Genomic DNA, 16486 nt, shown 5'->3' on the forward strand with positions numbered 1-16486 from the left:
CCTCCCCACCAGGACATGGTGTATGGGTTCTGTGGCTAGTGACATGGAGAACCTAGAAACCATGGATTCATCTGTACACTCAGTCATGGGGCACCTATGGGGGTCTGCGTTCCCCCCACCATGAATATCCCTGTGCTGGAGGGAGTCCAACATTAAATAGCAAATAAAAACACCACGACATTCAGAGGGAGGGAGGAAGAGGGAGAAGGGGAGAGAGAGAGAGAGAGTGAGAGAGAGAGGAAAGGCTGCCTGCAGGAGAAAGGAAAACGTTTTGTAATTCAGTACCTTTAACATCACTTTTTTCCTGCTTTTTGAACAAAGGGCCCTGTGTTTTCATTTGGTACTAGGCCCTGATCAAAGATTAGGGGCTGTAAAGAATCATCTTCTGAGACTCATCTACCAAAATGGAAGCTAATAAAGAAAATTCCACTTATGCATCACTCATTTCAGAGTCAGCTAACCTTCATACCGCCAGGGTAATAACAGGTTTCCTGCAGTCTTCCTAAATGTTAAATGTAAGGCTCTGAAATTAATTATGTATTTTGGATTTCAGACTAAGGGCCTCCTTTCAGAATATGATGATTGGGGTTGCTGCAAGGTAGCCATTTCCTTCAGACAGTTTGCTACAGGATTAACTCATTTCCTTAGAATGGTGAGGAGGTACCTTATAAATATAAAGCACAATCAAAACATTATGCATGAAATTTATTGATAACAACAAAGAAAGTTGAAACTTTTCTAAGATTTCCCTTTATTTCCTATTAAAGAAGGTAACACCATAACATTCTAACATACAAAAACGTAGGTTTCCCTGATTTGAATAAACTAACTGTAAAACAAACACTGTAGAGATGGTATTTGAATATGGGTTGGGCGTTATAGGATATTAAAGAATTATTAATATTTTTAGGTATGATGATGACATAGTGATTGTGAAAAAAATCCTTCGTAGATGCACACTGAAGCATTTATGGGTAATAACACAATGTCTGAGATCTGCTTTACATACTTCAGCAAAAGCAGAAGAGAGGGAAGACAGAAGAGGAAGAGGAAGAGAAGATGGAGAAGAAAAGGATGACAAAGATGACAAAGAAGATGAAGATGACAATGAAGGTGAAGATGAAGGAGAGAAAAAAATGTGAGGTAGATGGAATAGGATTGGCAAAATGACGAGCCTAGGTGATGGAGATGTGGGAATTCATTATAATAGTCTCTTTATCTTCATATATGTCTTTAAATTCCCATAATGGAGTGTGTGTATATGTATAACTGTTGTCTACAAAAAATTTCTAATAAAAATCAGGGCACAGATTTTTCATTCTCCTTCATACCAAATGTCTTTTTTTTTTTTTTTTTTTTAGTGCGAGAAGCATCCTCTGAGGCTGACAGGAGCTCTCTAAACTGAAGAGATACAAAGGAGTTGATGGGAAGGATAATCTGCCCATCAGTTCCTAACACATTAAAAAAAAAAAAAAAAGAAAAGGAGAAAATGGGAGGAAGAGATTGCCATTGTTACTCTCCTAACCTTTCCTTCTAATTATGCCAGAGTCAAGGCTTGGGTCACAAGGAAAATGATTTGGGTGGTCAACCATTTGCCCTATTTTGTATACATCAAAAAGCTCTTGTTCTCACCACATTCCAATCTGACAGGTTCCCATCTACTTTAAAAATGTAAGAAGCCAGATTAACAAAAGTATAAATAAAATGACTATATTACAAGGAACCCCCTTTTTTGTAAACATAGAGATAGCCTTCTTGTTATTCTGAATTGCATGATATGTAACACTTTAAAAGTAAAATACGCTTTATATTATTATAGGTACTTCAGATAAACATTCAACATGCCCAGCTTTTAAAAGTTAAATGTAAATTTCTCTCTTGAGTGCAGATGGTGGCCAAGCAAAGTAGCTCTTCAGTCATAAAGACAGAAGGTCAGGTCATGGCTGAAAGACCAAAGAACAATTGCTGCTTTGCTACTCCAGATCATCAATGGAATGAGACACCACTACTTTCTTTTTTTTTGAAACTGTCTATTCAATACAAAATAGTTACAAGGAGTACCTATAAGATTTCCTCAAATTATGTCCAAGAAAAAATACTAATAAGCACATCACATCTCTGACGTCCTAAAAAGGCACATCTCTATCTAAAAATAATACTAAAATCATTATAAAAACTGTCAGTGTTTCACTATTTAGCAGGAAATATTTACAAACGAAAACTGTTCCTTTTATAATCCTGCAACTTTAGCCTCCACCTCATTAGTGGTTAATTAAAATGAGATATAGCACTAAAAGACAAATATTACAAATACTTCTACACACGTTATTCATTTACAAGGGATATTATAATCTTATTATTCCTATAGTATTCTTTCTCCTAGAATATTAAAATGTAATTTTTAAATAGCTCAGAGACTCTTCCTTACTGTATTTTTCCAGTTAGTCCAAAATGTTATGCTGGCAGATGTTACAGAATAACAGAAAAGGTATATAATAATGCGTGAGCATGCCAATATGATACTTTTTTAAAAAGTCGTATAATATATCAGAAAAGGAAAGTTCTGTGTTGGTTAGTAATCCTAGATCTTCAGTTCCTGATAGAAAGGATTTTTAATTCCACTATCAGGCACGCCCCCAACTGGATGGAATGAAATATCAACAGTTTCATTATTTGTACATGTTAACAAGGAAAATTCTTCTGAAAATTTAAAACTCTTTAGAACACTTTGAATATAGTGATACAAAAGCATAATTTGATTTTGCTTGTTTAGATTTTAATTTAATGCCAGGGATTTCAGCTACAACTTGAAAAACTTTTTGTACTAAATTTCATTATCACTTTCATTTTCAATACTTTTCCCAATTGTCTTTGCATCATTTGCATAGAAGAGTTGATTGGGTTGAAAGGGAGATATGTTGGAAAATACGGTAAAAAGTGTTGAACTAGAAATATATTTCAAAAAAATTTATTTAGGACTACCCACTTTTAAACCATAGTGATTTCTTTAAAATAATGACACTGAGAACTCAGTCTTATTTTAATTGAATAGATTTCTCAACCTGCTTTCACTGAGTAAAAAGAATGAAAGCATTCAATGTTTTGTACTATAACAAAATTAGAAAATCAAAAGTCAGCCTATTAGAACCGCCTCTCTAAAAACTTTATCCATGTTGTCAATTAAAATTGAAGTATCTACATGATCTCAACAAAGATATAATGTAAAACATCTGTTCAAACTGAAATTGAAGTAAGTAGCAGTTTTTTTCCTAACATTTCCAATTTTACTGTATTTAGGTTTCCTGAGCAAACGTATTCATGGTTATCTTAGTTAAAACTGGTTTCACTCTGCCAACGATCAATTTGATTGACATATTTACATATCAACTCATCTCATCTCACAAATTTTAAACTTTTTCACTTAAAATTGGATTCAAGTTGGCATCTTTAAAGAACTTTATGTACATATATTTTAGGTTCAAAATGAACATTAGAACATTTTCTTTTACTTTTGTAAGTAATAGATACACATATCCAAATGTATATTTATGACCTGTCAGATTGTAATTTCATATGCATGCAGTTGTATTCACACAATTTCATGTGAAAGGTGATAATTTTAGGCAACTGTAGATGAAATTCTTTTAACAGTATAAATTGGATCATTCCATTAGTTAGAAACAATATAATAGAAATGAATGACTTAGGAATAAAACCATAACCATTTAAGAAAAAAACATTAGTTATGTCTTTAATTGCTGCAGTTACGCTTGTATCAAATCTTACCTGATCTTTAATTTCAAGATCCCTTTTAGTTTTTGTTCTGTACTCTCTGTGCTCCTTTTCTGCCTCATCCTTCTCCATTTTGGTTTTATTCAATTGATAGCGCATTTCTCCACACACCTGTTAGATTATAAAAACTAGATCAATAGCTGCTGGAATCTACCAGGCAAGGCCTGCAATTAGATCTTTTGGTGCCCCCTAGAGGTCATATAAATAAAACACAATAGAACTTTTCTAAGAATGGCATTTTCTATTAGCATATTCAATATATTCTGTTAAGATGTGGAGGCAATATCAGATGTTATTGAGTCTTACAATTTCAAATGACAGATAAAGAAATGCATAACCAGGGAATTTAAATGATATATACAAGATTTTTCATGTAAAATAATAATTTCAATTGCATATTATCTAAAATGCACTATCATCTTGCTTTTAACTAGGTAAAATTAGTAATTAAAATATTAAGCTATGTCATTATTCATTCAAATTGTCATGGTTATATAGATACTCTATATTAAAAACTTTCCTTTAAACTCTTTACCAGTTAGGCTTTTATTTAAGGAAATTTATAAAGGTATTTTTCTCTCTGCTAATAGACTATATTATCAATATTTATGAGTAGAGTATTACCCAGCTGGTATTTACCGTAGGCTTTGCAGATTATGTCAATCTTACCATGCACAATACTATGTATTTAAATTAAGAAAGTTAAAAGTCATAGACTGCAACTAAGCCCACTCTGCTTTTAAAATAGCTATGGCATTCAACATAAATGAAAATACACATGTAAGTGAAATGACTTTAACATATTGTTAAATAATAAACACACTCAGTATCTTAAAATTGTGTATCATTCTTTATGTAATCTTTTTTTTCAATCCAGGGCATCTATAGACAGATAAATACATTTGGAAAATACAACTAGCAGATAAATCTAAATAAAGAAGTTATTAACTTTTGAGATAACTGAGAACTTGTAGAGAGATCAAGTAATACAAACATCTGCTAAGTCAGCTTCTAAGTTACAAATACAAGTTTTTAAAAATCATGTATCATCTAATGGCTATACCTGTTTGAGACTTCGCAATTTTGGTAGTTCTCCAAAAATGATCATTAGAATTTTAGAAATTAGTTTCATCATTATTGAAGTATTAGAATCTTATTAAACCTATATGCATTTCCTATGTTCAAATAAAAAATACGTTAAAAATAAACTAATCTGTGTTCAAAAATTATAGTGACAAGACAGAAGAAAAAGTCAGTAAGCTTCTCCCCAGTGACCCTCAGAAAGCTAAAAAAAGAATAAAATTACTACAAATTGTATCTGAAATTCAAATACCTTCAATGTGCAAGAGTTGCTCCTTCCCCTTTCAAAAATATTACTAATTCACAAAAAGTTACTAAAGCTAAATAAAATTTAAAAATTAAGAATTACAGAAAAAAATTAGAGGAGGCCTAATTGACTTTCTTCACTATTCCAATTTGATTTACATATAGGAATAAAATTTAAAGACCCCAATTATAATACCAGAACATAACAGTTATACAACCATGGTGGTTAAAACCCAACACCAGTACAAAATTATTATACATAATAAATATCTAAGCATTAGGTTCTGTTTAAAATGATTGTACCCCTTAATTTTATTTTTAAAGTTTCCTTGCCTCACTAATTTCAGTTTAAAATGCATTTGCTAAGTTTATCTGTAACACTTAAATTTCATCTAAAATAAATGAACAAATTAAATTTAACTAGAATTATATTATCCCAGGGTTGGAAGCAGGCTTAAGGCACTCCTCTGATGCTTGAGTCCTTTTGGACAGTTCTAAAGACAAGTAATCATTCTTTACTGTACCATATTTCAACAGAAAGTTCTCTCCTTATAATGAACTGAAAATCCTCATCATACCTTTCACCTATCAATCCAGGTTAACCATTTCCATCTCTCTGCAGCAGTTCCCTTACTTCTACCCCTACCTCCACACAAACATCAATTATATTGGCAAATATGATATTTTAAGCTTCTACATTAGCTAGCTTGAATTTTAGAAAGCAAATGAAGAACTATATAAATTCAAGGAAAAAAAAAGAAAAAATAGGCTTCCTTTCCTAATATATATTAAAGTTAATTTAAATTACTGAGTTATAAAACAATAATGGCATTAAAAATGTGTCCAAATTTAGGAAAATATGTTGAGAAGTAAAATGCAGTATGAAATGGGTATGCATTTTAATAAAATTATCTGTGTATGTACTGATGAAAAATAAATTGATTTAATTTATTACATCATGCATGTCCATGTTTAGTGACTTAGTTTTAAAGCAATGATTACTGAAATCTACACAGACTTCTAGTGTTTCTTAAACATGTACCTTAGCCAGTTAAGATCATTAAGCATTTTAGTTCTTGGTTCACAAGTTTGTGATGCCCATTGTGCAGACACAGTGATACCACAGTGTAAAGTATAAATTTAAGGACCAACAGAATAAGAAGTTGTAGTATTAGAATCTTGATTTTAGAGAACAGGTCTGAAAGAATGAGATGGAGAATTATGTTAAGCACACTTTTCATGTTATAAATAAATACATGTCTTTTAGTATTATTGTGAAAACCAAACTTATGCAAAAAATTACTCCTAGTTGACTAATTCAGATGTACAAGTTTTATCAGGTATTCAATAATTAAAGTAATAAAACTTTTTAATTTACAGTTTTGTCTCAGCAACTTAATCCTTAAGCTCTTTGAGGACATTATTTGTGTCTAATTCATCTTTGTATTTGCAGCACCCAGAAAAGGGCCTGCTGATAATAAGTAAATGTTTGCTGAATGACCATTATGTGGACCTTTATTATCTTGAAATAACAAAATTTTTACACCCCAGACTTCTTTTTGAGCTTTTAACACTAGGAAAAAATTTTCAACTAAAATATTTAAGTAATTAGTAAACTAAACTCTCTCTTTGTACCTTTGTGACATCCATTTCCCGGGAAGCAAGCTGGTTTTGAATTTCCTCTAGTTGATTAACAGCTGAAATTTTCTCTCTTGTAATCTTTTCCACCTGAGCCTCCAGTTGGGCAATACTCTGAGATAGGGTCAACGTCTGTATGAGGAAAAAAAGTCCTAAGTGATAATGTCATTTGACAAAAATATTTTAAATATTTTGAATTAATAGAGTCTCAGCATGGCCACTGGGCTCTCTCTGTAAGTCATTTCTCTGTGGATTGGGTATCTCCATTGCTCTGCATTCTCAATTCATCTCCCTTGACTATCACCTCACATAATTTTCTTTTTTTTCTGGTGGTGAGAACTTTTAAGATTTGCTCTCTTAGCAACTTTCAAATACACAGTACAGTACTGTTAACTATAGTCACCATGCTTTTTAAATATTAAAAATAGAATCAATCAGCAGATATTAAGAAACTTCCATATGCTATACTAACCCTGTCAGAATACCAAAGTTTTATGTCCTTTAAGAATTTCTAACCACCTTATAAAGATATGCCTAATATCTGAAAAATTCTATAAGACTATAAAATAGTATTTTTTAAAAATACGAAGTATTTTAGAAATTTTGTACTATGGTAGACACAAGAATAAAGGTGCTGAATTTATCCTCCATGCTAAAATATATTTCAAATTTTCTTGATATATTATTTCTCAACTAAAATTATTTACATGCACAGTACTTAACACATCACACTGTTTTTTGTTGTCTGTTTCCTCATTAGACTAGAAGTTCCTCAAGAGCATGTTCCTCAACAGGTATATGTTTAACGTTTGATGAATGAATGAATCAGTAGAATAAATGGCTTTTCTGAGGGACTATATGGATATCAGGTTCTTAGTTTTTCTTCCCAGGGTCAGAAATGTTTTCTAGACCTTAGATTTAACCTTTATAGCTTTTGGTTTGCAATTAGATTTTACTCTGCTCCAGTAGGTCAAACTTTTCTAGGCTATTAATTTCTCATTTGTATTAGCAGTTTTAAAGTGATGAAGAAATGCTACCTTGTCCCAGATCAAAACATATGGGATAGCTATCAGTTTTTAATCAGCTAAAATAAAAACTGATAACAAATTTGATATAGTATTTGAAATCTGTCATTGTACACTAACATGGGTGTGAATTCAGTTTTACAACTGAAATCAATAACTAAAATTTTGTAATAAAAATCAAGATTACCTTTGTCAACTAATTAAAATTGACAACATGAAAATAATGAGCCCCAGTAGCTACTTTCTAATTTAGACGGTAGATGTATTAATTAACATTCCTGGGGATTGTGGAGAATTGTACATTTAACTTATGGCTGTTTACATGTCCTTCTTTCATCAAGAGATTGGCTACAAATCTAATTTGCACATAAAATTACTTTTACTAATACCAAGCTACAAACTATCCTTATGCAGATTACAATCTGAAACAAAAATTAAAGGTCAAAAGAAGTTAAATGTAACAAATCAAAAATATTAATTGAATTTTCTTAATTTAAAACTTCAAGTTCATGAGTAAGCATATTATGAATATGTAATTATAGCTTTTCTGGAACCATACAACAATAACAAACTTTAATTACCAGCTACTAAAAACCATATATTACTTATTTATGTGGATCTATAGTAAACATATTAATATTGTGTGGTTTTTTTGAAGTGAATGGGCAGACATTTATTTTGCTAATGGTAAATTCTGAGTCAGTTTCTATAGCATGTAACAAATCATACACCTTCCATATGATTCCTTCCCTCTGCCACCCATCACTTCATTCCTCTGCCCACTACCTGTCTGCTCCCTTCTGTCACCCACTTCTCAAGGCCTCCCCTCCTGTTGTCACACCTTCTTTTTCTCCATGCCCACCATCTGGAAGTCAACATTACACTGCAGGAGCTTCTCCATCCACATCTGTTGCAGGGGCAGAAGTAACACAGACAGCTGCAACACTGCTGGATGTCCAGGGTGTTGACATCAGATAAGTCCTTTAAACTTTGACAGGGGCAAGCAAGAGACAAGGACACCCAGGATGGGAGAGCTTGATAGAAATCTCTACACTAAAGCAGTCCCTAGTGTACTGAACGTGGTATAAAGTGGCATTCCTCATAAAAAAAGGTACAAGAATTAAGGATTCTAGCAATGGGCTATTATCAAGGGAACCAACTGAGAAAGTACACAAACCACAGGCGGCATTCAATAAATAGATGATTGAAGGACTGATTGAACGAACAAACTTAGCAGTTTAGTGCAACCAAAGACCATTACTGATGCCAACAGGCAAACTCACAGCAAGAACTGTTCATGGGGGAATGATTCAAAATCTGTCTAGGTAGAAGGCATCTGCTCTCCTAGAGCTTCCCACACAAATGAAATTTTTAAGCAGTAAGAAGAAAGGAAAGAAGAAAAATAATAAAAAGGAAAGAAAATCTACAAGTCTCATGAGCATTCCTACCACTAGGAAAGCAGGGACACCTGCTCCAGCACTAACCATGAGAAGTTACAACGTTATGATTAATTGTTCAAACACCCTATTAAATTAACTTCCTGTGCTAAGCAGTGTGATAATTTTATCTTTTAATTCCCTTTGGAAAGGAATGTATTGGATTAACTTTCAGTTGAAAAATGAAAACTTAAGTAATGTTCCCAAGTTCATTTCAAGCTAATAAATAAAAAGTAAAGCTGGACTTTATATTAAAATTTGTCTGCTTTTACTAACACAAAGGTCCAAGAAATCTACCCAATAGAGCTAATTCTCTCTTTCACTAGAGTAAGAATAATAGCCACAAGCTAAAATTTGTTAAATGATCTAACCTAAGCCAGGTATTATATTAGGTACTTTCAAAATATTATCTCATTTAATCCTATCAATTCCTTGAGGAGATCAACCAAGGATCTACTACTCTGAAATTTGGAGAGGTTAAATGAATTGTTCAAGGTCACATAAAAGTCAATTTGGATTCAACACTAAATCCTTTTACTTCAGAGCTTCTTTCTGCCATTTTCTGTGAGAGTACTTGCTTCAGTGCTAGGATCACTTTCAGCTCTTTATTCATACATCTTTATTTAGGGCAGGATCTTCAGATTAAATGTCAAATAAGACTTAATGGAGGCAAAAAGAAAAAAAGGACTCAGACTCAGAAATGCATTGTAGGACTTCCCTGGTGGCACAGTGGTTAAGAATCTGCCTGCCAGTGCAAGGGACATGGGTTCGATCCCTGGTGGGGTAATATCCCACATGCCGCGGAGCAACTAAGCCCATGAGCCATAACTACTGAGCCGGGACTCTAGAGCCCGCGAGTCACAACTACTGAGCCCGCGTGCCACAACTACTGAAGCCCACGTGCCTAGAGCCTGTGCTCCGCAACAAGAGAAGGCACTTGAGAAGTGCCAATGAGAAGCCCACGCACCGCAACAAAGAGTAGCCCCCGCTCGTCACAACTAGAGAAAGCCCGCGTGCAGCAATGAAGACCCAATGCACCCCAAAATAAATAAATGAATAAATAAATTTTTAAAAAAAGAAATGCATTGTATTTCTGTTAACACTTTCATTCATGAAATAATTATCAGTTTAAGAAAGTTATACATAAAAGCACCTGGAATATTCCCTGGCACAGTTCAGACTTCCTTTATTTCTTCTTATCAGGAATTCTCATTAACATATTTTTACATAGTAGAACTACTCAGCAAGGCAAAAGTTTCCACTAAACAACCCAGAAAAAAAGTCTCCTAGGCATGAACAGTAGCTGATCTTTGCTCTTGATGCCATTCATTCTCTCTCTCAAAGCTCAGCTTGCAACTTTACCTCCCTCCATACCTTACTCATGTTGGTACATCTCCCCCACACTCTGCATTTCTAAATCCTGCCTGTTTTCTTGAAGCTCAGTTAAAATGCCACCTTCTCCACCAAGTGTTCCATGATCTCTTGCAGACAGAAATCTGTTCTGATCCTCTGAACTTTCAGTATTTTAGTCATGCCTTTCCAATGGCATGGAGCCTTCTTCCTTCCATTTGTATTCCCCTTGTATTCATTCAATAAATATATACTGAACACATTTTATGTGGGAGGAATGTGGCCATAAGGCAATAAGGATGTTAACAAACCATATATGCAAGGGAATCATAGTAAATTAGGGGAGATATTCAATAAGACTCTGCAATACATTGAGTTATTGAAGCCCATAGGAGGGGCTCCCAAAAATTTATCATTGGGAGACTGTGAGAAGAGGTGGTATCGAGAACTCTGAAGGATCAGTCAGAGAGGCCAGAGGAAGATTCCTCTAGGCAATGGGGGTGAGGTGGGGGGTGTGGGGATGGGAGGGGAGGGGCAAAGCCCTGAAAAATCCTGAAATGAAAAAACAGTATGGCAGACTGGCATGTTTGCACATTTGAGGAAGTGCAAGTAGATCAGTATGGTGGTAATACAAGGAAGAAAAGAGAAGGGAGATGAGACTGGAGAACCAAAGAGAGGGAAAAAATGTACAATCTTTATGCTATAGTAAAAGATCGGGTTATAGAGAGACAAGAAAGGATTTTAAAACAAGAGACTGACATACTGACGTGTTCATTTTAGGAAGATCATCCTTGGATCTTTGGGTAAGAGAACAGATAAGGAGGTGAGACTAGAAGCAAGGGGCTTCCACCACTTGGGGCTGTAGGAATCACCCAAGGGTGAGACATGGAGAGCAGTAGGATGGAGAGACAGGGCAATGTAAAATCGGTAAGGGCCTGAAACTCTAGAACTTGGTGACTTGATGTACAGGGTGAGGGAGAAGGAGGAAACAAGGATGACAGCAAGATTTCTGAGTTGGGCAAATGGATGAATGAATAGTAGTTCTACTATGAGAGGGAAGATGGGAAGTGCAGCTGGTTTGGGGGCTCACTAGAGAGCTAAAGATTTAGGAATCAATACCATACATATGAAATTAAAGCCACAGTACTGCTAAAGACATCTAAATCTAAAGCTCTCTGCTAAACTCTAGAACCTCCTATCAAGGTGCTTTCTGGATGTGTCTCCTTCATTATCTCAAAGGCAGCTTAAACGCAGAGTAACCTAAAAGGCACACATCATCATTCTCCCAAAACAAGAATATGATTCAGGGCTTCCCTGGTGGCGCAGTGGTTGAGAGTCCGCCTGCCGATGCAGGGGACGCGAGTTCATGCCCCGGTCTGGGAGGATCCCACGTGCCGCGGAGTGGCTGGGTCCGTGAGCCATGGCCGCTGAGCCTGCGCGTCCGGAGCCTGTGCTCCGCAACGGAAGAGGCCACAACGGTGAGAGGCCCACGTAGAGCAAAAAAAAAAAAAAAAAAAAAAAAAAGAATATGATTCAGAGAAATCAAAGAAACAGAACCTTTTAAGGAGAATAAGAACGAAAAAATATTCACTAAAAATAGCACAAGGAGGTCTCCAGTGAACACAGCAATAGTAATTTCATTGGCTATGGGCACAGAAGCTGAAATGTAGTGGTCTGAAGAGTGAATGAGCGGTAAGAAAATGAAGATAACATGTATGGACAAATCTTTCAAGAAACTTGACTATTAAGGGGAAGAGTAAAGAGGGATATGGAATTACTAAGGTGGCTTCCAGCCTTGGCCACACATTGGAATCACCTGGACAATTTTTTAAAATACTGACCCCTAGATCCTACCCTCAGATATTCCCCCATAATTCGTTTGGGATGCAGATTGGGCAATGAGAGTTTTGGAACTTCTGTGTAGCCAAGATTGAGAATGACTGGATAGAAGAAAGACTGGTTTCTTTCAACAGGTGAGAGAAGTTTGAGACTAGTTTCCTGGTGATAAGGAAAAGGCTATAGTGAAGGACAAAGGCTGAAGATTCAGAAGAGAGTGGGGAACTAATGGAAATAGGTTACTAAGGTGGTGGAAGAGGATGGGATTCAGAGCAAGAGGAAAGGATTAGGATTAAGCCACTCCCATTCTGACACGGTTGCAGTACAGGTGAAATTTTACTTTAGGCAGAGGTGGGGGGGGATAAATAAGGTGATTACCATCTAATGGCTGTCAACTTTCTTTGTTAGGGAAGTAAGGCTCTCTGCCGAGAATGAGGGGAGAGGTGGTATGGTAGAGAATTTGAGAGGAATAAAACTGATTTGAAATAGTCCTTGAAAAATGTGTCTTAGATACCAACACTTCCCACCTAGACTACTATAATTACCTCCCACCTGATCTCCAGGGGTTTATTCTGGTCCTCCTTCAAATCTATTGACAGATGATTTTTCTCAAATATAAATAGGATCACGACACTGCCCAATTTACTGCCATTCAATGGTTTCCCTTCACTTTTGGATAATATTTAAAACCTTTCACATGGATTTTAAGACCATTCATGATTTGGTCCTTGCATACTTCTCCAAACTCATCTTCCACTACTCTGGCCCTTACTTCCTATGCTCCAGTCACCTGAGCCCTCTCTAAATTCCTAGAAAGTATGATGCTTTCTAGCTTCAGAGCCTTGGGAGTGTTGTTTTCCTGGGTCTGAAACTCTTCCCTTCAACTCTTCACCTGACCACTCCTACTCAACTCTTTTGAGCCTCATTTGCAAAACCTCTTTCTTAGGAAAGTCTTCCATGACTGCCCAGACTAAGTTATATTTGCCTGTTACACATTCTCATGGTACCCTATACCGTACCTTCATGCCTTTATCATAGTGGTAAAAACTCATTTGTGGAAGTATGTGTTTAATGTCTACCTCTCCCACAAGTCTATAAACTTCATGACGTAACTGCATTGGTCCTGTGACTACCACATTCCCAGGACCTCCAATTAATATCTGTTGAATCCTGAATGAATGGGAGAGAGAGGAATGCATAGGAGGACTGCTAGAAAGCACCAACAGAATGGTGGACATTGAACCATAAGTGTATGGTGGTGTCATCTGCAAGATTATAGGATTTTTCTTCACTAGCTGAGATCACCAATCCAGGTCAGAGAATGTAGATAACTAGACTGACCTATAAGTAGGTTTTGACAGGCACAATTTTTTTAAAAAAGGATAAGAAAACGAGGGAGTTTATCTTGGCTCAGGTAAGGTAAGACTTAAAACTCATTGGGCAGAATTTGTGATTTTTCTCTTTATATAGCCTTAGGCTTACACACTGCCTTGCACACGGCAGATACTCAGTAGATATTTGCTGAATGAGTTAATTACCACATGTTTAAGACAGCATGTAGGTATAAGCTGTGAGCCTGCTTTGAAAAAACAGAACATGTAACCATTGTTTGGGTTACTTGAGGGACCACATCTTGCTCAATTTTATTCAACTGTAGCAATTTTAAAGCTAGGTTCCACTAAACTCTGTATTCTAGCTTGTTACTCTTTTGCAAACACTGCCCATCTCATGTTATCTGTTCCTTTTGACTCTAATTTCTCCCTTCCATGTATTCATCTGGTTATAGTCATTATTCATCATGTAATTTGCTAGAACCTATTTTGTACAGAGTATACCATCACTTTTTGTTTTGGTTACTTGGTTTCTTACAAGTGTTTTACCTTCTTAAAGGCTAATTTAGGAGTGGGGGATGAAAGGGGGAGTCATCTCTCCTTGATTTAACCAAGCTTGAAATAAAACCTGGATATCTGCAGAGCACCTGCTCTCCTCTGACAAACAGAAAGGGAATCAAACACAATGGCAGGATTAGAGTAAATTTCACATTTTCCTATCATGAAATCTAATTGATTATTTTCTTTGGAAAGGTCAGAGAATATAACTTTTATTGAGAAACACATTGAGGAATAGAAAATTTTTATGAACTCTAAGTTATAAGCAACTTGACTACTTAAATGGTTTAAACATGTAAGATCACTCGAGGGAGGCTCAAGAGGGAGGTGATATGGGGATATATGTATACTTATAGCTGATTCACTTTGTTGTACAACAGAAACTAACACAACATTGTAAAGCAATTATACTTCAATAAAGATATTAAAAAATTTTTAAATAAAGATCATTCAAGAATTGCAACCTGCAGACTCATCAATTATATCACCACAAACATTTCTTCTGCAGTGTCGATAACAAATTGAACCTTTTAAATACCTTTGAGCCCATGTCCTCTCTTTCTTTTGTTATTTCTCTTTTCATCATCTCTTTCTCAAAGGCTCTTTTTTCTCGCTGAGATGCGAGTTCTTTCTCAAGTCGCTCTGTCTGCTTCTCCAGTTCATTCTTCAACTGTTCGCACTGGATTAAAGCCTGCCAGAATAAGACAGAGTGAAATGGGACCTTAGAATTTAGAAGAAATGAGAGGGAAATAAGACAATTAAGCTTTGATTTTATTTAAAATAGTTACAACTCACTGTAAAGTCAAAGTAAAGAATATTTTTGTATTTGTTTGTCAACACCACTTACTGATTCATATGTTACATGTATTCAAATGTTACATGTATTCAAATGTTGTATTTATTCACATATTTCAGTTTGCACAATTAAGGCTATATTAACTAATCAACTAAGAAAATTCAGGTAACAAACCTTGATAAGGGCCACAGAGGAGTCTAAATTTTATAAAAGGGGATCAGAAAAACCAAGTGCTCTAGTATTTTCAATTATATATCATGTTTATACTACAAGAAATATATAAGTATCTAATTTAACTGATTTTTCATCTCGACATGGTTAAAAATTATTTGTACTTTAAATGATAAACAGATCAAAATTTTAAGATGAGATGTATTTATCATTACATACAGGCATTTACTGTTTATATAATAACTGAGCTTCCTTAAATATAAGTACGATAAGATTTGGTTCACTCTCCTTACACACATAACTAAAGTAAAAATTAAGTAATAATCAAGTTTAGATAAGGAAAGACTCAAAACAGCATTTACTACCTAGTTTTGTAAAATGAGAAGTGTTATTTTTCATTTCTGGTAATTTAAAAGTCGATAATTGTCCTTTAGTTTAAATTTCCCACTCTGAATTTCCAGAAGTAAATTCTCTCTAACTTCCTTTTGGCTGTATTTACAATATCGTTATGCATAACACACAATAATAAACTAAATTCAAAATCTCAAGAAAAAAATAAAATTAAGGTGCTTGACATAGAAAATCTGAGTCATACTATGGTGTCTTAGTCTCATCCCAGTGGCTCCTCATTATATCCTCCTCACTCAACCTCTATTGTGTTCCCCTGAACTGAGAGAAAGAAACTCAAGCCTCATGTGACTTATATACTATGTAATTATAAAATGATAGTCACAGTTGGTGTTAATGGAGATGGAAGCAGTCTCAGTAAGCACTGTAAGCTCTATGCATTGCTATGCTTCCCTCTGGTGAAAGCTATAATAAATATAGACAATAAATATCTAGGATATGTGAATTTTCTTCTTTTTATCATGAGATCATTAAACCCTAATTTCTTTCAAACTCTTCTGGAAATGTTCTATACTCCTAGGCATAAAAACTGAGGATAAAATGCAACTGTCCCAGATTAACTGATAAGCAAATAAAATGCCTGAAAAAAGATTCTCCTAGGGAGTCAGTCCCAAGTCCAATTCTAGTTGAAAATGTCTGGAAAATAAAATTTTACATTAGATTTTAAAAGAAATGGAAAAGCATAATTTTTCTATAATTTAAACCCTTGGAGCTTGAAATACTATGAATTAGAGATTTTTGCGCTTCAGAACACAATTGCTCTTGTGTAAAATATTTTTTTATGAACCTAATAAAAATGTTCATAATGTTCACTGATAT

At 34.8% G+C, this 16486-nt stretch overlaps 1 protein-coding gene across 8 annotated transcripts in view; it reads right to left on the reverse strand.

Annotated features, from left to right (window-relative positions):
* The window catches only part of SDCCAG8 (SHH signaling and ciliogenesis regulator SDCCAG8), a gene marked incomplete at its 3' end in the record, with an annotated part of 251152 nt that overhangs the window by 156026 nt on the left and 78640 nt on the right, over nt 1–16486 (reverse strand). For 7 of the 8 annotated variants that reach the window (XM_082834464.1, XM_082834462.1, XM_082834465.1 and 4 more), the window contains 3 exons: nt 14831–14983; nt 6754–6888; nt 3787–3903 (listed from right to left, as the gene is read on the reverse strand). In XM_082834464.1, coding sequence (XP_082690590.1) covers nt 3787–3903; nt 6754–6888; nt 14831–14983 — 405 coding nt within the window. The remainder of the gene's footprint in view (nt 1–3786; nt 3904–6753; nt 6889–14830; nt 14984–16486) is intronic. The other variant, XM_082834463.1, reaches the window with a different exon arrangement.

Source organism: Leucopleurus acutus, assembly GCF_964270905.1.
Source record: "Leucopleurus acutus genome assembly, chromosome: 2".
NCBI lineage: Eukaryota > Metazoa > Chordata > Mammalia > Artiodactyla > Delphinidae > Leucopleurus > Leucopleurus acutus.